Here is a 25,511-nt window from a genome sequence, read left to right as displayed (position 1 = left end):
AGATGGCTGTGATAGTGTGATACGAGCTCCGAGGATCCCCAATTCGAGCAAGCTCAAAACACTATAAAACAAAAGAAAGGAAGAAAGGTGTAAGCTACTAATAACTTAGTAAGTTACATGTAAACTAAAAGGATCAAATAGCTATGCAATTTAAAATTGGAGGTCCTTATATGGCAAATAAACCATTAAGAGGAGTTAGTAAATAAGTATGATGATTCATCCATGGAAAATTTGATAAAAAAATGACTAAATTGGAAAGTTGAAATAATAAAAGATGATAAGTTAAAAATAATAAAATATCATATTTTTCATCATCTTTCCCAAATTGTTTTTATGGAAACCCTAGCTAAGAGAAAAAAAACTCAAAAAAGCTTATTTGGCTTAATTGGGTAAGCATTATTGTCCTGTTTTTAATGATTTTTATGTTTTCGAGATCGTAATAGCTTAATCTAGCTATCTCGGGGATTAATTTGTAAAGTTATCAAAGTACTAGGGTTTTTCCATGGTTGAATATGTATGAATTATGAAATTTATGGTAGAAAATGAAAGGTTGTTTATAGATAAACAACTTTTGTAAAGTGAATTTTGATGAAATTATGATTTAGGGACTAAATTGTAAAGATGCAAAATTTATGGAAAAATTCTAAATTTTATGAATTACTTGGGCTGTAAATGTTACACATAAAAATTGGTTAGGCTTGGAATAAGGATTAAATTGCATGAATTTCATTTTCCGAGCCTAGGGATGAAATCGTCATTAATTAAAAGTATAGCGGCAAAATGGTAATTTTGCCTAGGATGTGACTTGAATATGAATTTTATTAAATTGAGCTAAATTTACTCATATAGATCCAGATAGATCAAATATAGAGCTAGATCGAGGTAAAGAAAAAGTAACGAATTAGTAGTATACAAGTTCACGAACATTGTCGAGGTAAGTTCATGTAACTAAATTGTGTACATTTATATGTTTGAATTGATTGTTGTATATATATGAATTGTGTAATTGCTAATTGTATGAAATTGACTACATATCTGACAAAGCCCGATAAATGTCAAGACTGGTTTGAATAAATAAAATTCGATGGATTCAGGATTTCCCGTATTGGTTGTGATCCCGTATATGTTGAGGACACACCATATCTTGAAAGAACGTCTCGTTAATAGCCCTCTCGAGTTTCTTGTTATATGGTTCTTGCGAGCTTCCCGATAATAGCTCTTCGGAGCATCCCGATTGGTTGTGATTCTGTATGTTTTGTAGACACACCACAGCTCTTATGAGTGTCCCGTTATATGGCTCTTTGTGAGCTTCCCAATATGGCTCACTTGAACTTCTCGATATATGGCTATTCAGAGCTTCCCATTAATGGCTCTTCGGAGCTACCCGTTATTGGCTCGCATGAGCTTCCCAATTATGGCTCTTATGAGCTTCCCATTATACAGCCTGGATAAGCTTCCCGTTATATGGCTCACATGAGCTTCCCGTTATATGGCTCGAGAGAGGGCTTCCTGATTATGTGCTCTAACGAGCACTCCTGAATATGAATTGACGGATTACAGTTTGTACACTTCAAGTGTACAATGTAACACCCCTAACCCGAATCTGTCGTCGAAACAGGGTTACGAAACATTACCGGAGTTTACAAATTAATTATTAGACATTTCATTTCATCTAGCATTCATATTAGAAACCAATAAAAATCATACATATTGTCCCTTAAACGAGCCCTCAAGGCCCAAATTACGTATTAGAAATAAATAGGGACTAAATCGAAGACTCAAAAATTTTTTCGAAAAATATTTAAAATTTTCAACACTACAGGGGTCACACGATGGTGTCTCAGCCCGTGTGAGTATACTGACTTGGGCCACACGGCCAAGTCACACGCCCATGTGCTAGGCCTTGTGAGCATTTTATTTTGTGCAAATTTAAGATACAGGAGACACACAGCCATGTCACCTGTTGTATGTCACACACGGTTAAGACACACACCCGTGTCTCTGCCCATGTGGACGAAAATTGGCCATTTTGCAAGCCATATTTCTCACCCAATTTTATGTTAATCTATACATGCCATTATAACTAAAATCAAAACATTTGAAAGTACCGATAGAACCAATGGATAGTGTGATACAACTCAGACAAACTTCCAACCCAATCAAGCTTTCGATAATCTGAAAGGTAAAGGAAAACTTATACATAAGAAATGAATGATTAGTAAGCTCGTATAACTTTAATCATAATACTTCTTTTCAAATATGAAATTTAAACATATCAAGAATAATCCAATATTTATACCACAATACCCATGAAGTTATATTTAATAGCTTACTAAATGAATAAATCTACAGTATCACTATATATATATATTATTCCTAACATAGTAGGAATTTTAAACAAATTTAACTCTTCCAAAATTTCTTTATTTTCATTTGCGTTTCTTTACCTTCCACACTCATTCCATAAGCATAACACACCAGTTATAAGCATATCATTCAACCACAGCTACAAGCTAGTGCATTTAAACATAGACCTTTTTCGAATTAATCACATGATAACTTATTTCATAAGAAATTCCATAACTTAAACATTACCACTATTTCATGAGCACAAGCATATTTTCATTTGAGCACTTACCATTTCAATGCACCTTATAATTAAACATGTTACCATTCAACCAGTAATTTGGCATTTGCCTAAGCATCAAACAACAACACTTGTTAGCGTACTTGAACATATTTCATATAATTTTAACATCAATAACCTTATTATCTCAACATGTCACAGTTGAATTTATACTCGTCTCAACTTACATAATTTTCATGTATCACATATCATTATATTAATATATATATACATTGTAATAGCCCGATTTTCAGTAATGTCAAAAATAGTGGTTCAAGACCACTAAATCCGACCAGAAAACTCGTAAATTACATTATTTAATATTTACAAGTTAAATGTGGTTTTTAGAAGATTTTTGAATTAGTAATTTGTGTTTTATAAGGCATTCTTAAGTCAAGTGATTAAGAAAAAGAGGTATCGAGACCTTGTTTTATAAACCGAGCAAGAGGCATCGAGACCTTGATTTTATAAACCGAGCCATAAATATTTTTATAAATATTTACAGAGTGTCATTAAGGTAGTATTAAAATTTTGTTAGAAAATTTTAACGTTTCAGTAGTCAATTAATTAAAAATGACTAAATTGAAAAAGGTGCTAAACTTGCTAAAGTGATTAAATAGTCTAAATAGTAAATAAATGAGGACTAAAAGGGAAAATAGACTCATATGAATTGCTGAGGTGGCATAGCATGAAAAAAAATCAAGGATTTTATTTGAAATAAGGGCAAAATTATAAATTTTGCCAAATTAAATAGAAATAAATGGGAAATTGAAATTCTAGACAAACTCATCATCATTTTCAGCTCAAAAACAACCATTGAATAGGGTTAAGTAGGGGTGAGCATTCGATCGAATCGAATCGAAAATTTTCGAGTTAATCGAGTTTTCGAATCTCATTTTATCATCCTAACTTTATTTGAAGTTTTCTCGAATCGAGTCGAGTGAGATGGAATTCGAATCGAATCAAATCGAATATATTTGTTCGAGTTAAATTTTAAAAAATAATTTTGGGTCCTTGTAACCATTGTCACCCATCGTAATAAAATTTGTCCACCTTAATCAAAATTTTTATTAACTTTCATCACTTCATAATTTATTTATTAATTTTTTATATATTGATTAGCTTCTTTGCTTACTTAGTTGTTTCAATTATCTTCAGATTCTTGTCACTATGTATTTTAGAATTAAAAAATATATTAAATGTAAAAATATGATTTTTAATAAAAGTTATTTTAAAAATAAAATGTGAAATTGATACCAATATAAAATTTTAACACGAATATTTTATGGCATAATTAATAATTCAATTTTAATATAAATATTCAATATGACTAAACAATTTAATAATATAAATAATATAAAATGTGAAATTTAATTTAATAATATAAATAGTAGATATAAATAAATTTATTACTATTTATGTTTAGTGATTTTTTTGGATAATTTTGATTTTTTATTTGAGAGTAAAGGGTGAGGAGTAAAAGTTTAGGGGAAAAATAAAAAGTTTTGGAGAATAAAAGTTTGAGGGAAAGTAAATAGTTTGGAGGGAAAATATTAAAAAAAATTGGAGGGGGGAGGGTTTGGGATAGATGGGAGGTGGGATGGGAAGGAAATAAAAGTTTTAGGGGAAAAGTGGGAGGAAGTAAAAATTTTGGGGGAAAATAAAAGGTTTTGAGGGTTTTTGGGAGTAAAATTTTGAGAAAAAATAAATGGGAGATTAAAATTTTGGTGGGAAATGGATTTTGGGTAGATTGGGGGTTGGGAGGGGAGGAGAATAAAAGTTTGGGGGGGGAAAGTGGGAAGGAGTAAAAGTTTTGAGGGAAAAGTAAAAAGGTTTGGGAGTTTGGGGTAAAAATGTAAAATATTATAGTTTGATATTCGAATTATTCGAATTATTCGAGTTATTCGAATTCGAAAACTCAACTCGATTCGAACTCGAAATTCGAAAAAAAATTCAACTTGATTCGAATAACTCAATTAACTCGAATAACTCGATTCGTTTAACTTGAAATTCGAATTTTTTTCAATTTTTTCAAGTCGAATCGAGTTTTGCTCACCCCTAGGTTTAAGTTGGTTTTTCATATTTTAGCTTCATCTAAGTTTAATTCTTACTTTTTCCTTGAAATTTTTATGTTTTTGGACTTTTACAACTAGGTCTAACTTACTATTTCATTAGTTTTTGATTTTGTTGAAAGTTTTGGAAGATAACATTGATAAGTTCATATGATTTTAGTTATTAGATGATGAAATTGAGATGTTGATGGGTATTTAAAGGTATTGTATTAAGGAATTTTGGACGAAATCATGTTTTAGGGATTAATTTGTAAAATTGTTAAATTTATGTGAAATTCTAAAATTTCATTGAATTTATGGGCTACTATTGGTATATATGAAAGTATTTAGGCTTGGAATAAGGAATAAAATTACATGAATTTCATTTTCCGAGCCTAGGGACGAAATCATCATTTAGTAAAAGTATAGGGGCAAAATATTGACTTGGATAGAATTGAATGTAAATTATATTAAACTGAGCTAAATTTACTTATATAGATCTGGATAGACCAAGTACGGAAGTAGATCGTGGTAAAGAAAAAGTATCAGATTAGTAGATTACAAGTCACGAACAATTAGTCGAGGTAATTCGTGTAACTTAATTGTGTAATTATATGTTTGAATTGATTTGAATAAATTGTATGTGATTTGTGTATTGGCTATGTATATGAAATCTGATCACATATCCAAAAAAAACTGATAAATGTCAAATCCCATTTGAACGAATGAAATTCGATTGGATACAAGGTTTTGTCTCCTGAAATGGTAGTGGTCCTGCATTTGTTGCAGACATATCATAGCTCGAAAGAGCATCCCGTTATAAGCCCTCTAAAGCTTCCCATTATAGTGTTCTTGCGAGCTTCCCGTTAAATTCTCTTTGGAGCATCCCAACTGGTTGTGATATGCATATGTTGTAGACACACCTACGCTCTTATGAGTGTTCTGTTTATAAGCTCTTTGTGAGCTTCCCGTTAAAGGCTCTTCGGAGCTTTCTGTTAGTGCTCGCTTGAACTTCTCGTTATATGGCTATCCGGTGCTCTCTGTTAAAGTGCTCTTCGGAGCTTCTCATTAAGTGCTCTTCAGAGCTACCCGATATAGGCTCTTTGTGAGCTTTCCATTATTAAGCCTGAATAAGCCTTCCGTTACATGGCTCAATGAGCTTCCCGTTATAGTGCTTGAGAGAGAGCTTTCTGTTTAAGTGCTCTAATGAGTACTCCCGGACATGAATTGATGGATTTCTAATTTGTACACTTTATGTGTACTACCCTCGTATCCGTCGAGATTTCAAATGATTCAACGGGTGAAATTCTTACATGAAGACAAGTAAAATCAATATCTGAAATCAATATTTGAAAAATACATGAAATGCATGGAACTTGGTATTTGATGAGCTCATCTTTGTTATTGACATTTACATGAAATGAATAACTAATATATTTGATGAGATTGTGTGCTTAACCTATGACCAAGTTGTTTGGAATGCATGTGTATTTTTACTTAATGTTCAAATGAATGGTAAGTTAATTTCTTGTTATACCAACATACTAAACATAATATGCTTACTCTGTTGCATTTTATCTATTTTGTAGTAATACGAAAGCTCATTGGACTGGACGCTTGGCAGAGATCACTCACATTATCCACCGGCACATTTCGGTACAAATATGATACTGATTATAGATATAATGACATGTATAGGTTTTGGTTAGCCAATGTTAGCATACAAATATTTTGGTTGTAAATAGCCATTGGAATGGCTTGTGATGAATGTGTTTTGGTATATTAATATGAGTTAATTTCATGTTTGATATAAGTGCTTAATTTGGTTTATGAATATTAGTATGATATTGAGTAAATATGGTCAAGTAGATAAATTCACAAACATGGATTTATGAAGTGATATGGCATGTATGATACTTGAGTTTGGCATGATTTAAATGTTTTGGATTGGCTTTTGGATGTGTTAAAATGTTTGTGTAGGTGGATGATCAAATGGGTGAGAAATAAGGCTTGGAAATGGCCTTATTTTGTCCACACGGGCAGAGACATGGGCATGTGTTCTGGTCGTGTGTCCCCTGCATCTTAAAATTCAAAATAAAATGCTCAGTATTTTTCACACGGCCTGGCACACGGGCATGTGGCTTGGCCATGTGACCTCTGCACCTTAATGTTTTCCAAGTCAGAGAGTTACACGAGCTGGGGACATGGCCGTGTGACCTACTTCATATACCACACGGCCTAGGACATGGGTGTGTCACCTGGTCGTGTGAGCCGCACGGCCTGACCATACGGGCATGTGACCCCTGTACCTAGGCAAAATTTTGAAATTTCACGAAAAATTCTCTGAGTTTCTGATTTAGTCCCGACTTGTTTCTAATGTATGTTTTGGGCCTCGAGGGCCCTAATAAGGAACGTTACGATACATTTTCTAACACGTACGATAAAATAGAATAAAATGCCTGTAATCATTCCGTAAGTTCTGGTAATACTCTATAACCCTATTTCGATGACGGATACGAGTTAGGGGTGTTACATACATTTTATGATACATATCATCTTTTACTTCATATACATATATCATCCAAGAAAACTCCCGATAACTTACCATTCGAAGAATGACTTACGGGCTAAACAAAAGCTCATGAGAGCTAAACGGAAACCCATAAGGGTTGAACGGAAGCTCGTAAGAGTTGAACGGAAACCCATAAGGGTTAAACTGAAGCTCAAAAAAGTTGAATGGAAACTCATAGGGGTTAAACGGAAACTCATATGAGTTAACTAAAGCTCATAAGATCTAAACGGAAAGTAAACATGAAAGCTCACATGAAAGTCGTAACAAATGCTGAACCTCGGTTTACTGGGGTAATTTGCCGTCGATTCACCCTTTACATTAGTACTGCCAAAACCCAGTTATGGTTTTATCATCAAAATGCTATAGTCCAACTATGGTCTTACATATAAACATTGCCATGGCCCAACCATGGTCTTACATTCATAGTGCCATAACCCAGTTATCGTTTTATTCGTCAATTCATCCTTTGCCACAGAATGATTGTACTCAATCCCACGTTCCACTCGTTTTGAACATTTAATTCAATTTCATAATTTAAAAATAATTTTATTTTCACAAATAAATATGAATAAATACGTAATATCATTCATCAATTCAATAAATAAACATCATAGTTTAACCATACGAACTTACCTGAATTGAATTGTAATAATTGCAGAAGTTTAGGGACTATTCTGCTATTTTTCCTTTTTCTCAAGTATCTACGAAATTTTGATCATATATTTGAAATTACTCATTCATTAGCATATATTTCAGTTCCAATTCATTTCACAATTTATACCCTTCATTTTTTCAAATTTACACAATTACCTCCACTTTTACAAGTTTTATAATTTAGTCCCTTAACTAGTTAATCTATCAAATCAACTAATTTTTATCAATTAATAATTTATCCAAATATTCTAGGCTATCATACAGCCCTTAATAAAATAGAAATTTAATACCAAACCCTAATATTTTAACTATTTTCATAATTTGATACTAACATTAATATTTAACAAAATCACTTTATAATATCATCATACAACAAAATTAAAGCACTAAACCCACTTGATATTAATAATTTATTTCAATATATTAATTTAGACAATATAACAATTCATTTCATGCAATTTGGAAATTTTGAAATTTTTACAAAATTGCCCCTAAAATTTTACTTTTATTCAATTTAGTCTCTGAGCCTAGAACATGCAAATTAGCCATTTTTAATGTAAACCCATGCTAGCTGAATATTCATATATATTTTCCTCCTCCTCTCCATTCCACATCTTTAATGTATATATATATATTTGTTAGAATCTTTAGCTTTTAGTATATAACATGCTTATATGTTCATATCAAAGTTGTCCACTTGAGTCATAGTCACTAAATTATTTATATCTTGAGCTACAGAATTCTAAATTAAGACCCACTTGATTTTTTTAAAACTAGGCTCAAATATATTTCTACCATAAAACTTTCAGAATTTATAAATTATCCAATAAGTACAGTAAAATCTTCAAATTTATCTCTATTTTGCTATTTAACAGCTTCGACCTTTCTTTACTAAAAATAAATTATCTCTTAGTACGGGGTTTGGATGACGTCTACATTTGTTTTATTAAAAATAGACTCATTAAAAATTTTAACATATAAATTTAAAACCTTAATTTTTTTTACAATTTTTGATAAATTTCCAAAGTCAGAACAGGGGAACCCGAAATCAATCTGACCTTGTCTCACAAAAATTCATATATCTCATAATATGAAACTCTTTTGCTTACATCATTTCTTATATGTAAAACTAGGCTCAATAGGATTCAATTTAATACTTTAATTAACCTCTAATTCAATTTCTACAATTTTTGGTGAATTTTCAAAGTCAGACTACTGTTGCTGTCCAAAACTGTTTTAGTGAAAAATGTTGATAACCAAGTTTATAACACCCTCCTTTCCTTTCTCTACAATATTTCCCTTCACTAACATATCATGAACATAGAACCTTATATAAGAAAACACTACTTTAACATCATTTTCATTCTTTTTCAATAATATCAAACTTAAAAATATATTAAAATCTTGATGTTCTTACCTTGTTCTATTGATTTCAATCTTTAACTTGATTTTATCTCTCCTTCGGCTTCTATTTCTTGAATCTAACTTGATATTCTAGCTCCCCATAGTCTCCTTATTATTTTTCTCTCTTGGTAGCTATGGGAATTCTTTTGATTTCTAAGTGAAAATGGTGAATTTTTGGTAAAAGGACCAAATTATAAAGAAAGGAAAATTTCTTTCTTCTTTTCTCTTCTCACGTAGGTGCATGGAAAGATGAAGAGAATTCTTCTTCTTTCTTTCCTTATATACTAAATAAAATAATGATAAAATATCTTATTAAAATATGAATAAAATAATATTTATCTAATTAAATAATTATAATATATCATCAAAATATCTCTAATATCACCATTGCCTTCTAGAGTTCTCTCTCTTTCTAATTGACCATTTTCCCTTTATAATATTTTAAAATTTCATCATTGAGTCATCACTTAATTTGGTAAAATTGTGATTTAGTCCCTCATAATTCTTCGCCTATTCAATTTGGTCCTAATTCATCCATTGTCCTTAGTTTCTAGATCATTACACCCTTAAAATATTTACACTATTGGTTTTTTTAACTTTTTCATATTTACACTTTAACCCCTTAAATTTTGAATATTTACTCTTGAGCCACAAAACTTTTCTTACTTTTACGATTTAGTCCTTTATTGAATTAATAAATCATAATACACTTCCCAATGTTGACATAAGTCGAAATTTCCTTTTTTGTCACTTTATTTCCTTATTTTACTATATCAAGGATAATACCTTACTTTCTTACTGTAGTAATTTTCGAGGTATTACATACTACCTGTGTATCCCTCGATATTTCAAATAAATTCAACAGGCAAAGTTTTGACATGAAATAATATGAACTTGAGATGAATTATTATGGAAATGTACATGTTATATGGATATATGATGTGGAAAGCATATGTATATGAAAATTGTTACATGATGAGCTCATCCTTGTTTCATGATGCTCACATGAACTACATGACTAACATGTTTCTTGAGGTTATATGTGTTTAGGAAAATTGCCAAATTTCTTTGGATGAACTTTGCATGCTTACTTTAAATGTAAATGATTGGTAAGTTAATTTACCGTTATATGAACTTACTAAGCATAATACGCTTACTCTGTTTTATTTCCCTCTATTCTATAGTAATTCAGAGGCTCGTTGGGTTGAAAGCTTGGCGGAGATATCATCACACTATCCATCGACTCATATCGGTATATTTAGTAAATTAACTTTGGTTATAATGGCATGTATAGGTTAACTTGGCCAATGTTGGCATATAAATGGTTTGGTTGTAATTATCCATTGGAATGGCTTGTAATGGTCATGTTTTGATGTAAATATATGGTATTATCATGTTTGAAGTATGAAATTGATTAAGCATATATGCATTTGGTATCTAGGTAAGTATAAGTTTTGGAATGACATATTAATAAATTGTCTATTGGGGTGCCTAAAAGCAGTTTGGTTGTATGTGTAATATGTCAAGTTTAAGATATGGTTTTGGTTTGTTTTAAGTGTTTTGATATGGTTTGAGAATGTATTTAAGTGTTATTGTAGGTGGAAGACAAGTTTGGGTGAGAAATATGGCTAGGAAATGGCCTTCTTTTGTCCACACGAGCAGAGGCACGAGCGTGTGTCTCAGCCATTTGTCACATGAGCGTGTGTTTTGACCGTGTGCCCCCTGCATCTTTAAAATTAAAAACAGAATGCTTAAGATTTTTCACACAACCTGGCACACGGGCGTGTGGCTTGGCCGTGTGACCCCTGCACCTACACACAACCTAGCACACGGGCATGTGACTTGGCCGTATGACCCAAGTCAGAGAGTTACATTGGTACAGACATGGGTTGGGACACGACCATGTGCCCTATTTTGAATGCCCACATGGCCTAAGACACGGGCGTGTCTATTAGCCATGTAGCCATGTGAGCCACACGGCCTAACCACACAGGCTTGTGTCCCCTACACCTAGGAAAAATTTTGAAATTTCTTGAAAATTCCCTGAGTACCCGGTGTAGTCCCAACTTGTTTCTAATGTATGTTTTGAGCCTCGAGGGATCATATAAGGGACTTTATGAATAATATGTGACATGAATGTTAAATAATATGAAATGTTTCTATTTGATCTATTTATTTCGGTAATGCTCCGTAACCCTGTTCTGGCGACGGATACGGGTTAGGGGTGTTACATAGGAGACCATTAGAAAGCATACTAACTCGATACTAGTTGCTAGGTTGTAACACGGAGCATTTGACATCGCAACATAGGGAGGAAAATAGAAGAATTCCAAGACTGCCTTCAATGTCGCAACATAGCCTGAGGATGTCGTGACATACCTTTAAAGACACGTTGAAGTTGAGCATACTACCCTCGATGTCGCGACACAGGACCTGGTGTGTCCGACATCACCTCTGTATGGCAACTAATTATGAGCCAGGGATATTTTAGTCTGCACAATCAAATGTTAAGCACGAGTACAGTAACTAACCTAGGGTTGAAGACAACGACCACCCTAAAATCTATAAATAGGCTCATTTAGCACATGTTATAGACACTTTTCATATTGTATAATTCTCTCTTTAGATTTATTCTTTAGTTTTTCCCTTTTTCTTAGGTTTTAGATTTTTGTTCTTGTTATTTACTTTTGTGGAGAAATCAAATTCTAGAATTACTGTCAAAATCTGTGAGGATTCTAAGTTTAATTTCAATACAAATCAGGCTTCCCCTAAACTCTATTCTTCAATTGTTCTTTAGATTCATTCTTTACATAAATTTTATATCGTTTATTAGATCCATGAATAATTAACTGTTTTATAGGGATTTCTTAACGGATCAGTTGTTCAGGAAATGAAGAATCTAAACTATAACAACCCAAATTTTAGTGGTGTCAGAAATAGTGGTTCGAGACCACTAAATACGACGAGTGAGTTTGAAAACTTTATTATTTAATATTTATGAATTAAATGTGATTTTAGGAAGACTTTTGAAATAGTGAATTGTGTTTTAGAATAAAGTATTAAGTTAAGTGGTTTCGAAATAGAGGTATCGAGACCTCAATTTCATAAATCGAGCCATAAATATTTTTATAAATATTTACAGAGTGTCATTGAGTTATTATTAAAGTTTCGTTAGAAAATTTTAATGTTTTGATAGTTAATTAAATAAAAAGGATTAGATTGAAAAAGGTGCAAAACTTGTTAATTAAAGAAATAGTGACTAAATATCTTAAGTTGTGAATAAAAGAGGACCAAAAAGGTCATTAGATGCCTATTATAAGCCTGAGGCGGCATAAACAGAGAAAAATCTTGAAATTAGGTGATTTAGGGACAAAATGGTCATTTGGGAAATTAAGGTAAAAATAAAACAATGACCAAATTGAATTTCTAGACATTTCTTCATCAATCTTCAGCCAAAAATAGCCATAGGAGAGCTTCTAAAGCTGGCTTTTCATAGTTTTACTCTATATCAAGAGCCTGTAGATAATGGTGAAAAAGGAAAATTAGCAGAATATCCCCTGAACTACTACAAATTCCACAATTTAACCCAAGTAAGTTCATATGGTTAAACTTTAATGTTATATATTAAATTAATAAATAGTATTATGTATTTATTCATATCATTTGTTGAAAATAACATTATTGTTAAAGTTAAGAAATTGAATTGAATGTTCGAAACGAACGGAACGCGGGATTGAATACTGTCATTCTGTGCAAAGGATGAATGGACGACAAATTACCCAAGTAAACTGAGGTTCAGCATTTGTTGCAATCTTTCATGTTTACTTTTCGTTTAGCTCTCATGAGCTTCATTTAACTCATATGAGTTTCAGTTTAACCCTTATGGGTTTCCGTTCAGCTTTTTGGAGCTTCAGTTTAACCCGTATGGGTTTTCGTTCAGCTCCTATGAACTTCTGTCTAACCTTTATGGGTTTCTGTTTAGCACGTATGTGCTTCTGTGTAGCCTTCAGGCTTCTATATAAGATGTACACATATCCGTAAGACGTTCTCTGATTTGACAAGGGTTGGTAAGTGACATATAGAATTAATGTTTAAAGACTTAAAGTTATTATTGATATTGAGCTAAAATAAGTGAATTCATCAACTGAAGTTGTAATTTGCAGGAAATGTATATCGAACGATGTATATATATTTAAATGAATTGTTTTAGTGTGTTCGGTAAGATTTATGTTTAAAGCCAACGAACTTACTAAGCTTCATTAAGCTTACTTGTATTGTTTAATATTCTTTGTATATTTTTGAGAAGTCGAGAGGTCGGGTCAACACATTGAGCCACACTATCCAACTTGTTCTGGTAGATTTTGCAATACATATTATGGTTTATATGGCATGTATAACGATTGAAATGGTTGTGTAAATGTCAATAATTACATTTTGTTTATGTTTCAAGTTAATTTATATATGAATGGTTCTATCATGTTTGGTATAGTATTAGGGTGGTTAATGGATGGATAGTTCCTAGGCTTAGTGATGAATAAATTGGTAAAACATGTTGATATAAGTAGTTGTATGTGTGAATTGTTTCATGTTCTAATTAGAATGTTGAAATATATATAATAATTTGACCATATTAAAGTTAGGAATTGGTTGTTTTAGAAATCTTATTATGGCCTATATGTAAGAAATTTGAGGTGTGTCGGTAGAAGTCATGGATGGGTGAGAAAAGAAGCCAAAAAATGGCCTATTTTCGTCCATACAGGTAGAGACACACACGGCCTAGCACATGGGCATGTGGTCTGGCCATGTGTCCCTTGCATATTAAAATTTAGAAATAAAATGCCCAGGTTTTTGCACACGGCCTAGCACATAGGCGTATGGCTTGGCTGTGTAACCCCTACACCCTACACATGGCCAAGCACACAGGCATGTGGTTAGCCGTGTGACCCAAGTCAGAGAGTTACACGAGTATGGACACGGGCTAGGACATGGCCGTGTGCCTCACACAAATGCCCACACAACCTAAGACATGGGCGTGTCTCCTAACCGTGTGAGCCACACGGCCGGCCACACGGGCGTGTGTCCCTTGCTCCTAAGAAAATTTTTGAGATTTTGGGAAAAATTCTCTGAGTATCCGGTTTAGTCCCGATTCACTTCTAAGGTGTATATTGGGCATCGAGGGCTCATACAAGGGACAATATGAGTATTTTATGATTGGTTTCTAATATATTTACTAAATGTTATGAAATGTTCGTATTTTATCTGTAAAGTTTGGTGATGCTTCATAACCCTATTTCGGTGACAGATAAGGGTTATGGGTGTTACATAAACCCTGGGCCTGACAACCCTAGGAAGTTAATAAGGTGAGAATTAACCCAAATTTGGTATGGCTTATCCGTGAACACCCTAACCTTGAACTAGTCTAGACTATAAGGTCAAAAGATAAGTAGTTCTTGTTGACTCAGTATTTCAATGGACAAATCAGAAGATCCTACTAGGGTATTGACTAGTTGATTGAACAAGAAACCCTAAGATGATAGTTGATTATGACTACCAAAGCAAGCTACTCACTCATGCCCAGATTTGATACATATTTGATTATTTGATTTCTTGTTTTTCATTTATTTACTGTTCTTTTACTTTATTTCCTTCTTTATTATTTTGAGTATAGTTTATCCAAAACCCTTCTTTTAATGCTTTGTACTATAATTCAATTCAAGTACCAATTAGATCTATTTATATTTAGATTAGAATTAATTTACTGCTCGCTTCCCTTACATACGATCCTTGGAGCACTTACCTACTTTGTTTTAACTATATTAGAATCTGACCTATATACTTACAGATACCGCCTTTCACATCTTTTGTGCAGGATTTCTACTCTGGACGTTGATAAGTCTAGAGGAGATTAGCTATATATCATGCCAAGATTATGTGTAAATATGAAATGCTTAGTCATGTGCTCCAAAACCTACATTTGTACCATATTTTCTCAAAGGTCTTCTTTTAATTACCATTTTTGTTTGCTTTGCTTGAGGATAAGCAATGACTTAAGTGTGGGGGATTTTGATCTGCCGTAATTCTATGTAGTAGATTAAACTAGTTTTCGCACTTAAAGAGCTTGAATACAAGCATTTTGATTATGTTTTAATAAAGTTTTCTTAGTATCATTTACATTCAATAAAAAGTATAATTTGAGTCTTTTATTGACCTTAGGGGTCAAATGATGCCTAAAGGGGAGTTAATATACTTTGTGAGTGTGCAGGAGACCATTAAAGGCATACCAACTCAATATTGGTCACTATGTTGCAACATAGGGAGTTTGATGTTGCAACATAGGGAGCAAAGACCAAGAATTACAATATTGTCTTCACTGTAGTGACACACCCCTGAAGTTAACCTAAGTACGAGCATACTACCTTTGATGTTGTGACACCAGTCCTATACGAGAAATACTTACAAATTAGGGGTGTTTTGGTCTGCACAATCAAATATTAAACACGAGAATGTCAACTGACCTAGGGTTGAAGACGACAACAACCCTAACACTATAAATAGGATTATTTAACACTTGTTAAGCACAACTTTTCATATTGTATAATTTTCTTCATAGTTTCAGTTTTTAATTTTTCGCTTTTTATTAGGCTTTATGTTATTTTCATTTTTGTTATTTACATTTGTCAGGAGATCTGATTTTTGGAACTTGATCAACTCTTTGTGGATTTCGTCCTCTAATCAATACAATTCAGGCTTTTTTTAAACCTTTCTCTCTTGATTTTTATTAATGTTTATCTTTCGCATCAAGTTTATTACATTTTTTAGATCCATGGTGAACTAATCCTCTTATGGGGGGTTAGTGAGTGGAGGTATGATTGATTGATTGTTGTGTAGGGTTTTCTCAACGAATCAACTGTTCAGGAGATGAAGAACTTAAACACTGGGCTTGACGACCTTAGAAAGTCATTTAGGTAGCAATTAACCCAAAATTGGTATGGTTTATCCGTGAACACCTTAGCCCTAAATCAGTTTGAACTGTGAGGTCGAGAGATAAGTAGTTCATGTCGACTCGTTAGTTTAGTGGAAGATCAAGAGATCCTGCTGGGATAGCAACTAGTTGATTGAACAAGGAACCCAAAGTGAAAGTTAGTTATGTTGCTGAAGCGAGCTAATTACCTATGCTCAAATTTGATACAATTTTCTTATTGATTTCCCAAAGTTTATTTCCTTTTTGTTATTTTCATTATCATTATAAAAACCCCAAAAAAATCCATCTTTATGTTTTATCTTAATATAATTTATCTAAAGTACTAGTTAGATCTATTTATGTTTAGGTTAGAGTTAATTTAGTGTTCGCCTCCCTTGGGTACAATCCTCGAAGTACTCATCTACTTCATTGTAACTATATTACAACATGAACCGTATACATGCGGACACCACCTATTTAACATAATTTGTGCAGGACTTCTACTTTAGACGTTGGTACATTCAGAGGTAGTCACTACTACCCTACATTGTAATAATCGCAGTGCAATCCATATCGCTAATAATGATGTGTTTCATGAATGTACAAAACACATAGATTTATTTTCATTTTGTACAATATCATGTTACTCAGGGCATTCTACACCTTACTTCTGTCTCCTTATCAGTTCAGATCGCAAACATTTTCATAAAGACTCATCTTGCAACCAGATTTCATGACCTAGTTTCCAAACTCAAGCTACGGTCCATAGCACCACCTTGAGTTTGAGGAAGGATGTTCATGTAAATATGTATTCTAACATGATTCTAGCATGCAAACTAGGCTATAACTTAGGATTTTGTCTAGTTAGTTTTCATGTATAATTCCCTTAGTTTTCATGTATAATTCCTAGGTACTAGTATAAATACCAAGCACTTGTACAATAATAGATATACAAAAAGTCATTCCTCTTCCTTTTCCTAAGTTTCATAACAACCTCCAATTGACATTTGTTCTTTATGACTAGAATAAGGACCCCCTTATCATTCGAGCACATTGTCACTGTATTAATTTTAACCTTCTACATAGCCACATCACGAGCCACTTCTTTCCAAAGCCTAACCAACTCCAAAGCTCGTTCCAAGGAACTATAGCCTCAAAATCACAAACTCGATATCATAATAAATTGTAGATACTCGGGCTTCACTTCCTGTTTCAAACTGAAAATAGATATGCTTGTTAAGGTCATCAGTTGGTTGCTCTACAAAAATGATTGGAAAGTGTGTTGGCTCATTGATACCTTCACTTAGTTCCCGTTTAAGTTCATCTTCAATATCTAATTCTACATCTACGCTTACTCCTACTCCTAATCCTATGTCAATCGGAGTGAAGATACCTTCTTCGTTTGTCACACCTGTACGCCCTGACGTGTGTGCGTCGGGGCTGATAATTGTGCAATTAAATATAAAAGTGAAAGTATGGTATCTGCAAATGAACAAGTCAAAATGTAATATAGTTAGTTTAAAACAAAACACTTGGAAAGTATTCTGAGGGTAGTACCCAAGGGATTGTTATATTGGAGAAAAGTATTACTAAATTAATTACTTGGAAATAATTACTAATCTATTTGAGTCACAAATTAGAAGTGCAAAGTCTAAATTGGTTTAAATCAAAATTAATTAATTAAAACTAAAACTAACCTTAAGTTAAATTATCGGAACTTTCTATTGCAAGTTTCAATGATGTTACCTATATTATTTTTATATATTGTTATAGATATTTGTTTATTGTATTTATATTAAATGTACTTTATATTTTTATATATTTTAACTTTTTTTTTCATTTGTAATTTACGAATAATTTATTTCATTTACAAAACCGTAAAATTTTTAAAAATATTAACTTTGTTAATTACTATTTGATTCTTTTTAAGTAATATAAATACTAGATTAATTTAAATTTGTGCCTATAATATACTTTAACATTTATTCCCTATCTTGTATATAATCACAACTTGTTTGAAATAATTGATATTTTTATTTAGAATCTTGTACTTAATACAACTTGTTTGAAATAATTGATATTTTTATTTAGAATCTTGTACTTAATAGATATTTTATGTTCAGTATTGTGTTTCCTAAAATGAATCAATAAAATTGTCACCTTTCATGAATGAAAGAAAAGGAAACATAAAACTTATTTGGTAAGTTCCATTTAGTACTAAACTGTTCTTCATTTATATAAACCTAACAAATAAGTAATTTCAAAAGAACTTTAAAATAAACAAATAAGTATTAACTGGGCAACAAATGAAGGCAACAACGTAAAACATTTTCAATCCTTAAATTAAATGCACACGGTTCAGGTTTTGCATTTAAGATTATTATTCAATGATCATAGTTGTCCCAAGTCCGAATGTCATGTATTTGGCAACAAATTTATCCAATGTATACTCTTATACTCTGTAATACCCAATTATTGCCGGGCTCAATAAACACCAAAAATGAATAAAAATAATAAATAAAATAAAAGTCCAAATGTCCATTACATTGACCCAATTTAAAATCCCAAAATTACATACCCAAACCCCACTAAACAGAGACCCAGTACAATCCTGGCCCAAAACTGAAACAAAATCTGAAACCCTAGCAAGCTCCAGCCATCGTGCCGCAGCAGTAGCCCAGGCGCGCCTCTTCCCCGTGCGTGCATCTCCAGGCTGGCCATGTACCTGCAACTCAACAAACAAGGAAACAAGCAGCAAAAAGAAAGGGACTAATAGCAAAATGGAAGCAAAGAACTATTTTCCTTTTTTTATATCTATTTTTCAGTTTCGTTTTGACTATAAAAGCCAATTAAAATCTGTAAAAAGTGAACGGAACACGAAATAAATAAAAAAAACAAATCGAATAGCTCTGTTATTTCAAGGTGATTTTTCAGATTCTGTCAATTTTTTTATCTCTTTGCATTATCATCTTTTTATTAAGATACAAAACGAAAAGAATGAAGAGGGAAGATTTACCTCTGCTAGTCTGCCGTCGGCCCTTGTCTGCTCTGTTAAAATCAGAGTTGAAGGGGCTATTGTTTCGGCTGTGAACAGCGGGGAGAAGATAGCCTAAGGCATTGTTTTTCGTTTTATTTTCTTTAAAAGTGGTAAAAAATTTCTAATTAGGTTTTATTTTGTTTTATTTTCTAATTAGGTTTGGGATTTTATAAAGTAATAAAAATGACGTCGTTTAGGGCCTGCTTCAGTGTCTCCAAAACGGCGTCGTATAAGGCCATACCCGACTGACCCGACCCGGATGCAGCTTGATCCGCGCGTTTTGTCTCAAAGGTCAATTTCCGCGTTTGTTCCTCCCTCTTTTGTGGCGCGTTCAAATCAGTTTTTTTAATTTTTTTTAATTTCGCCTTCCATTTTGTTTTTGTTTCATTTCGGCCCAGGTTGAAACGCTGCATTTTGAAGGGACGGGAATTATTTCCTACTTGGTCCCCCAAGTTATTCGTGCATTACATTCGGCCCCCTTTTTTATCTTATTTTCATTTTTTCCTTCAATTCTGTTTTTAATTTAATTTAATCCTTACCTATTTAATATGTTATTTATTTATTTATTTTAATATTCATTATTCTGTTCTTTAAATATATTTAATTTTACATCTAGCATTATTTTATGTTCAAGCTTAATATATTTTTAAATTTATTATCAATATTATTTTAATTTTTAATATGTTATTATTTTAAACTCATCATTAACATTATTTAAATTTATCATGTATATTTATTTCAAATTTATCATTAATATTTTTAAATTTATTATATATTAATATTTTGAATTTATCACGTATGATTATTCTAGAATTATCATCAAAATTTTTAAATTTTATATGTATTGTTATTTCAAAATTTTTTATACTATTTATTGTAAATTACCCAATTCATTTCAAATTGTAGATATTATTTGTATTAAATTCTACATTCATATATACTATTTGTTTTAATCCATGTATTGTTTTAAACTCCATCCATATGCATACTATTTATTTTGAATTATACATATTACTTATTTTTTAATTTTTTATTATTATTTTTTTTATATAATGTATATTCTAATTTTTCTTTAAACTTCGTTTGCTTAAATATTTTTGTATATTGCGTTTTATTAGTTGTTTTAAACAATTTATTAAATAATTTATTTCAATTCATTTCATGTATTCATTTTATCTTAAATTGATTCACATACTAGTTTTTTTTAGCCTATTACTTACTTCATGTTGTTTTATTTATGTACCTTTTCTTTGGAATTAAGTTTACTTTATATATTATTTCGAGTTCGATAATTATTATGTGTGTTTGGGGTTTGTACGTGCATATTTGTTTAGTATTTTGCCCATGTATATTGTTCCAGGTTTGTAAAATTGCTTTTCACTTCCAAGCATTGCATTATAGTAGAAATTTCCAACTTACTTGCCAAAAATTGATCATTTCATTTCTTTTCATTTCGAATAAATTAAATTTACATCATTGTTAATATTGCATTAAACTTTTGCTTTAATCCAAATTCGTAAAAAAGGAGAAAATGAAGTTTGCAATATGTCGTCTTTGGAACGATAAAAAATCGTGCCCTAACTTACTGGGTTTCGATCTTTCTCGTCGAACTAAAATGGCTAAATATCTTTTAGTTTTCAAATATAAAAAGTTTCAATAAAGATTTTAAAGGTTATCTTATGCTCGTGAATTCAAATGTTGCATCCTAACTTACGGGATACGACATTTTGTCGTCTCGGGATGAAAAGGTCTTTTTACATTCGTTCAAATTTATCCAAGTATTATTTTAAAATATGTTATTAATAAAAGGAGATCGTTTTTAATGTTTTCCAATTTTCGACATTTGACTATAAGACATTAATAATCAAATAGGTACCAATTTTGGGCGTTGCGAGGGTGCTAACTCTTCCTCGTGCGTAACTGACTCCCAAACCCGTTTTCTTACTAAAATTCGTAGCCCAAAATTGTTTTCAAGGCGATCCGGTCTCACCTCAATAAAAGATCAGTGGTGACTTCAATTTTCATTTTTAATAAATCAACACTATTTTTTTGTTTTCAAAAAGGGGTTTCGACATACTACTTAATAACGATCAACCGCGAAATGCTCGGTCTGAACTGTAGTAAAACTTGCACCAAAAACTACGCAAATGAATGGAAATGCAAGGAATCCTCCAATGCCCAGTTTTTTAGATTTTTTTTTCTTCATAAATTTATCTTATAAATTGGAGTCACTAGAATGCAAACACATCAATATTCAATAAACAAAGAAAACAAACATATTACTCTTATTTTAAAAATAAAAAAGGAAAAAAAAGTAAATGGAAGGAAAAAGAATCGAGAGCAGTGAAGTTTATGTTGCAGCAATGTGTGTAAGTATTCTCCTCTTTGCTCCGGTTGGTGTGTCCCAACCAATACCAGCGGATAAATCTCAAGTAAATGCTTGGTTTAATGGCATTATCAAGCCCGTGAAAGAAAGGGGTAACACCTTAGACCCTGAATTGGTTGAGGCCGAGACAGAACCTAGAATTATAAAGGTGATGCAAGGTGGGGGTGGAGAATTCGATACCATAACCAAAGCCATCGAGAGCGTTCCATCAGGGAACACCAAACGTGTGATTATATCCATCGGACCCGGATCTTACAAAGAGAAAATCAGAATTGAAAGAAATAAGCCTTTTATTACATTTTTAGGAGATCCTAAAAACATGCCAAATTTGACATTTGATGGAACCGCCAAGCAGTATGGAACCGTAGATAGTGCCACTCTTATTACTGAGTGTAGTTACTTTGTGGGTGCTAATCTCAATATAGTGGTAAGTTAATGTAGAGTTTAGAAATTCATGATCCATCTTTTATTGATTTGATTATTAAAGGGTTTTTGTTTTTATGGTGGCATATTATGTATATAGAACACTGCTCCTAAGCCAGACGGGAAAATGGTAGGAGCCCAAGCGGTTGCTTTGAGAGTCTCTGGTGATAGGTCAGCTTTCTATAACTGTAAAATCATCGGCTTCCAAGACACTTTGTGCGATGACAAGGGCAACCATTTCTTTAAGGATTGCCATATTCGTGGTACTGTTGATTTCATTTTTGGAAGCGGGAAATCTTTGTATCTGGTATTAATATTCTCAACATGTACTGAAATATGATGTATTATACCCCATATATAATTATATATATTTGACCGGGAAAGTGGGATGCAGAACACAAAAATATTTGTGGAAGGAGATCCGGGACTTACAGTAATTACAGCACAAGCGAGAGAAAGTTCATCAGAGGACACGGGTTATTCGTTTGTGCATGGTAGCATTTCTGGAACAGCGAAGAATGCATTTTTGGGCAGGGCCTGGAAGAGCAGCCCAAGGGTTGTTTATGCATATACTGAAATGGGCAACGTTGTCAATCCTGCTGGTTGGTCTCATAATCTCCAACCTGAACGAGCCAAGTAAGATAATACTCAACCTTACAACATGACATGCCTACAAGTAAACTAATCTTTCCCAACTTATTAATAAAGTTATTAAGATATATAAGGTGAGAATGGCTTGACACGCAGAACTGTTTACTATGGAGAATATAAATGCACGGGGCAAGGCGCCAATCCCAAGACACGGGAGCCATTCGTCAAACAACTACCGGATGCAGAAGCTCAACCATTCTTGGTTCTTGACTATGTTGAAGCTACCAAATGGTTGCTTCCTTCTCCAACAGTACCTAATTAATTCATTCATTGTCAACTTAATCACGCAAGTAGCATATCTTCGCAATATTAGAAATCCAAGTAGACCCTCATCTACCTCTTCGCCGGGTGGAAATAACTAGCCTTCTATTTCATTTTATTTTTCCTTCCTAAGGCTTGTATTTTTAACAAATAGGAAGTTTTCAATAAGAAGCAGAATTCATTATTATTTCTATTAATAGTAAGGATGTTGATATTTGTCAACTTTTTTTAAAACAAAATCAATCGTATCAAGTTAAAATTAGGTAATAATCTCCATTATATACCCAAGTACGCTGGTTCAATAAGTCAACTTAATTTTACGAACTTTTATATTTTAGCAAATAAGTGGATAATGAGTGTATATTTTGATATTTGATTCCATTATTTATAAAAATAAAGTGGAATGGAATATCCAAATTTATTATTTATATAATTAATTCAAATCCAAATTTCTATCTACTCTAAATACAATGCTAATAATATTCAAGCAACAGTTGGAATGTTCACCGCACAAGTGTGTTACATGTGCAGTATATCTTCTTAAAGAAGAGGCATATCAATGGTGGTTGACAGTCTGTAACGACCTAATTTCTAGTGGTGTCAAAAAAGGCGGTTTCAAGACCTCGTTTTCATTAATCAAGTCTAAAAATATTTAATAGTGATATTTACAGAGTTACTATATTGATGAATTGAGATTTGGTTAAGTAATTTAACCAAAATTGTAAGAAATAATGGCTCAGGGATTAAATTGTAAAAGTTTAATCGCTACAGATTTTTATTTAGATTAAGACTTGGGGACTTAAATAGAAACTAACGGACCAAAATAAAAAGTAAATTGCTTTTATATATATGCTAGTGGATGGCATGATGGATGGTAATTAGTTTTTGTAAATAAACTTTAAATTAACTAAAACCTAATTAAACTTTAATCTAAGTATATATATAAAAAGTTAGTGGAAAAAAAATGAACATCACTTTTTTCCTTTTTTGTCCCCCATGGCCAAGAAAACCTTTATAATTTCTCAAAATTTTTCCAAGCAATTAGGTATGTAATTCAAGTCATTTTCTTACAATTTTTTTATAGATTTGAGGTCATGCAAGCTTGATTTAGCTAGCCCAGATACCAATTTGTAAAATCGTTAAAGTTTTAGAAAGTTTTCATGGTTGAGAATTGAATGACTTTGGTGTTAAATTGTTAGAAATTAAGCTTAGTATATGAAAAGAACTAAATTGCAAATATTAATTGTTAGATTCATAAATTAGGGACCAAATTGAATAAAATACAAAATTTTCATGAATTTTGGTAAGGATAGAAAATAGAGGGTCCCTAATGAGTTTTGGTGTAATCAAATTCTAATCCGAGGCTTTAAATTCAAAGTTATGTTTGTCTAGATTTTAGGGACTAAATTGAACAATTCACAAAATTTGTAAAAAAAATTAGTATTTGATTCTGTTTTGATTGGAATTTGATAATGGGAGGTGTTTGTGTTTATTCGTAACTAACGACAACACCGAATCGTCAAGATGGAAAGGAAGAACGAAAGTGATCGACGAGTAGCCGAAAATTATGGTTTGTAAATTTATAATTTAAAGTAATATAAATTGCTTGCATTTTCATGTTACACATATACGGGAGCACCAAGGTAAGTATATAGTAATGATATAAGTTATAGGATCGAGCTTCAATGTGAATTCTCGAAGTAGAGGACTAAATTGAACAAAATAAAAAAAATAACACGAATCGCTTAAAATATGAATTATGCTATGGAATTGAGTGAGAGTATGTATTGGGTGATATGAAATACATATGTTATGTTAATGAATTGAATTTTTATAGTGTATATTATTGCAAGTTTGATATGTAATAGGCCAATTTAGCCCAGGCTCACAAAAAATAATAATAAACCCAAAATAATAAAACAAAGTCCAAGTCCAGTCCAAAATTATATCATTTGGCCCGATCGGAATGGCCCATTACTTGAAAAGGTTGAAGGTCCATCTACAAGCTTGACGCATATGGAAACATAATCTTCAAGGATATGCAATGTTAGATATGATATGCAATCTTAGAAGATATGATTTTGTAATCTTAGAGATTTAATTTGTAGATACCCTTTAATCTTAGCCGATGATGTAATTGATCTATACCGTTGGATTTGGGGAGGCTCAACTATAAATGGAGGCCTCTCCCTTCATTGTAAAAACACTTGAGTCTGGAGCAATAATAATTCTTAAGAGCATTCACTCAAATTTCTCCCTCTCTTGCGTTCTTATTTTCTGTGGCTTGTTCTTATTTTGTTCTTCGCTCATCTTCTTTTCTTTTTAAGTTGCTTTCATTTGAGTTGGATTTTGGTGGAGGAATTTCATTGAATCTTCATATTCTGAGAGTTAGGCTGACTTAAGCATTTTTTTAACCTTTTTTTTATCCATTTAATTGTTTAATCATTAATTATTCTTTTACTTTTATTCGTTTATTTATCCATCA

At 32.1% G+C, this 25,511-nt stretch overlaps 1 protein-coding gene, 1 long non-coding RNA gene and 1 pseudogene across 2 annotated transcripts; 1 reads left to right on the top strand and 2 right to left on the bottom strand.

Annotated features, from left to right (window-relative positions):
- Nucleotides 1–25,511, bottom strand: part of LOC107946641 (pectinesterase 1-like) — a 63,824-nt pseudogene that overhangs the window by 1,739 nt on the left and 36,574 nt on the right.
- Nucleotides 18,770–19,442, bottom strand: LOC107946642 (uncharacterized). The gene is made up of 2 exons (XR_001696966.2): nucleotides 19,285–19,442; nucleotides 18,770–18,993 (listed from the first exon to the last, which is right to left on the bottom strand). It is a non-coding gene; the product is annotated as an uncharacterized lncRNA (long non-coding RNA).
- Nucleotides 21,555–23,223, top strand: LOC107946640 (pectinesterase PPME1). The gene is made up of 4 exons (XM_016881050.2): nucleotides 21,555–22,118; nucleotides 22,215–22,421; nucleotides 22,509–22,750; nucleotides 22,862–23,223. Exons 1-4 carry the CDS (start codon nucleotides 21,624–21,626, stop codon nucleotides 23,025–23,027), a joined length of 1,110 nt encoding a protein of 369 aa, XP_016736539.1. The 5' UTR covers nucleotides 21,555–21,623; the 3' UTR covers nucleotides 23,028–23,223.

Source organism: Gossypium hirsutum, chromosome D12 (assembly GCF_007990345.1).
Source record: "Gossypium hirsutum isolate 1008001.06 chromosome D12, Gossypium_hirsutum_v2.1, whole genome shotgun sequence".
Taxonomy (NCBI): Eukaryota; Viridiplantae; Streptophyta; class Magnoliopsida; order Malvales; family Malvaceae; genus Gossypium; species Gossypium hirsutum.
Note: the sequence above shows the minus strand (reverse complement) of the source record. Positions and strands in the feature narration are given on the sequence as shown.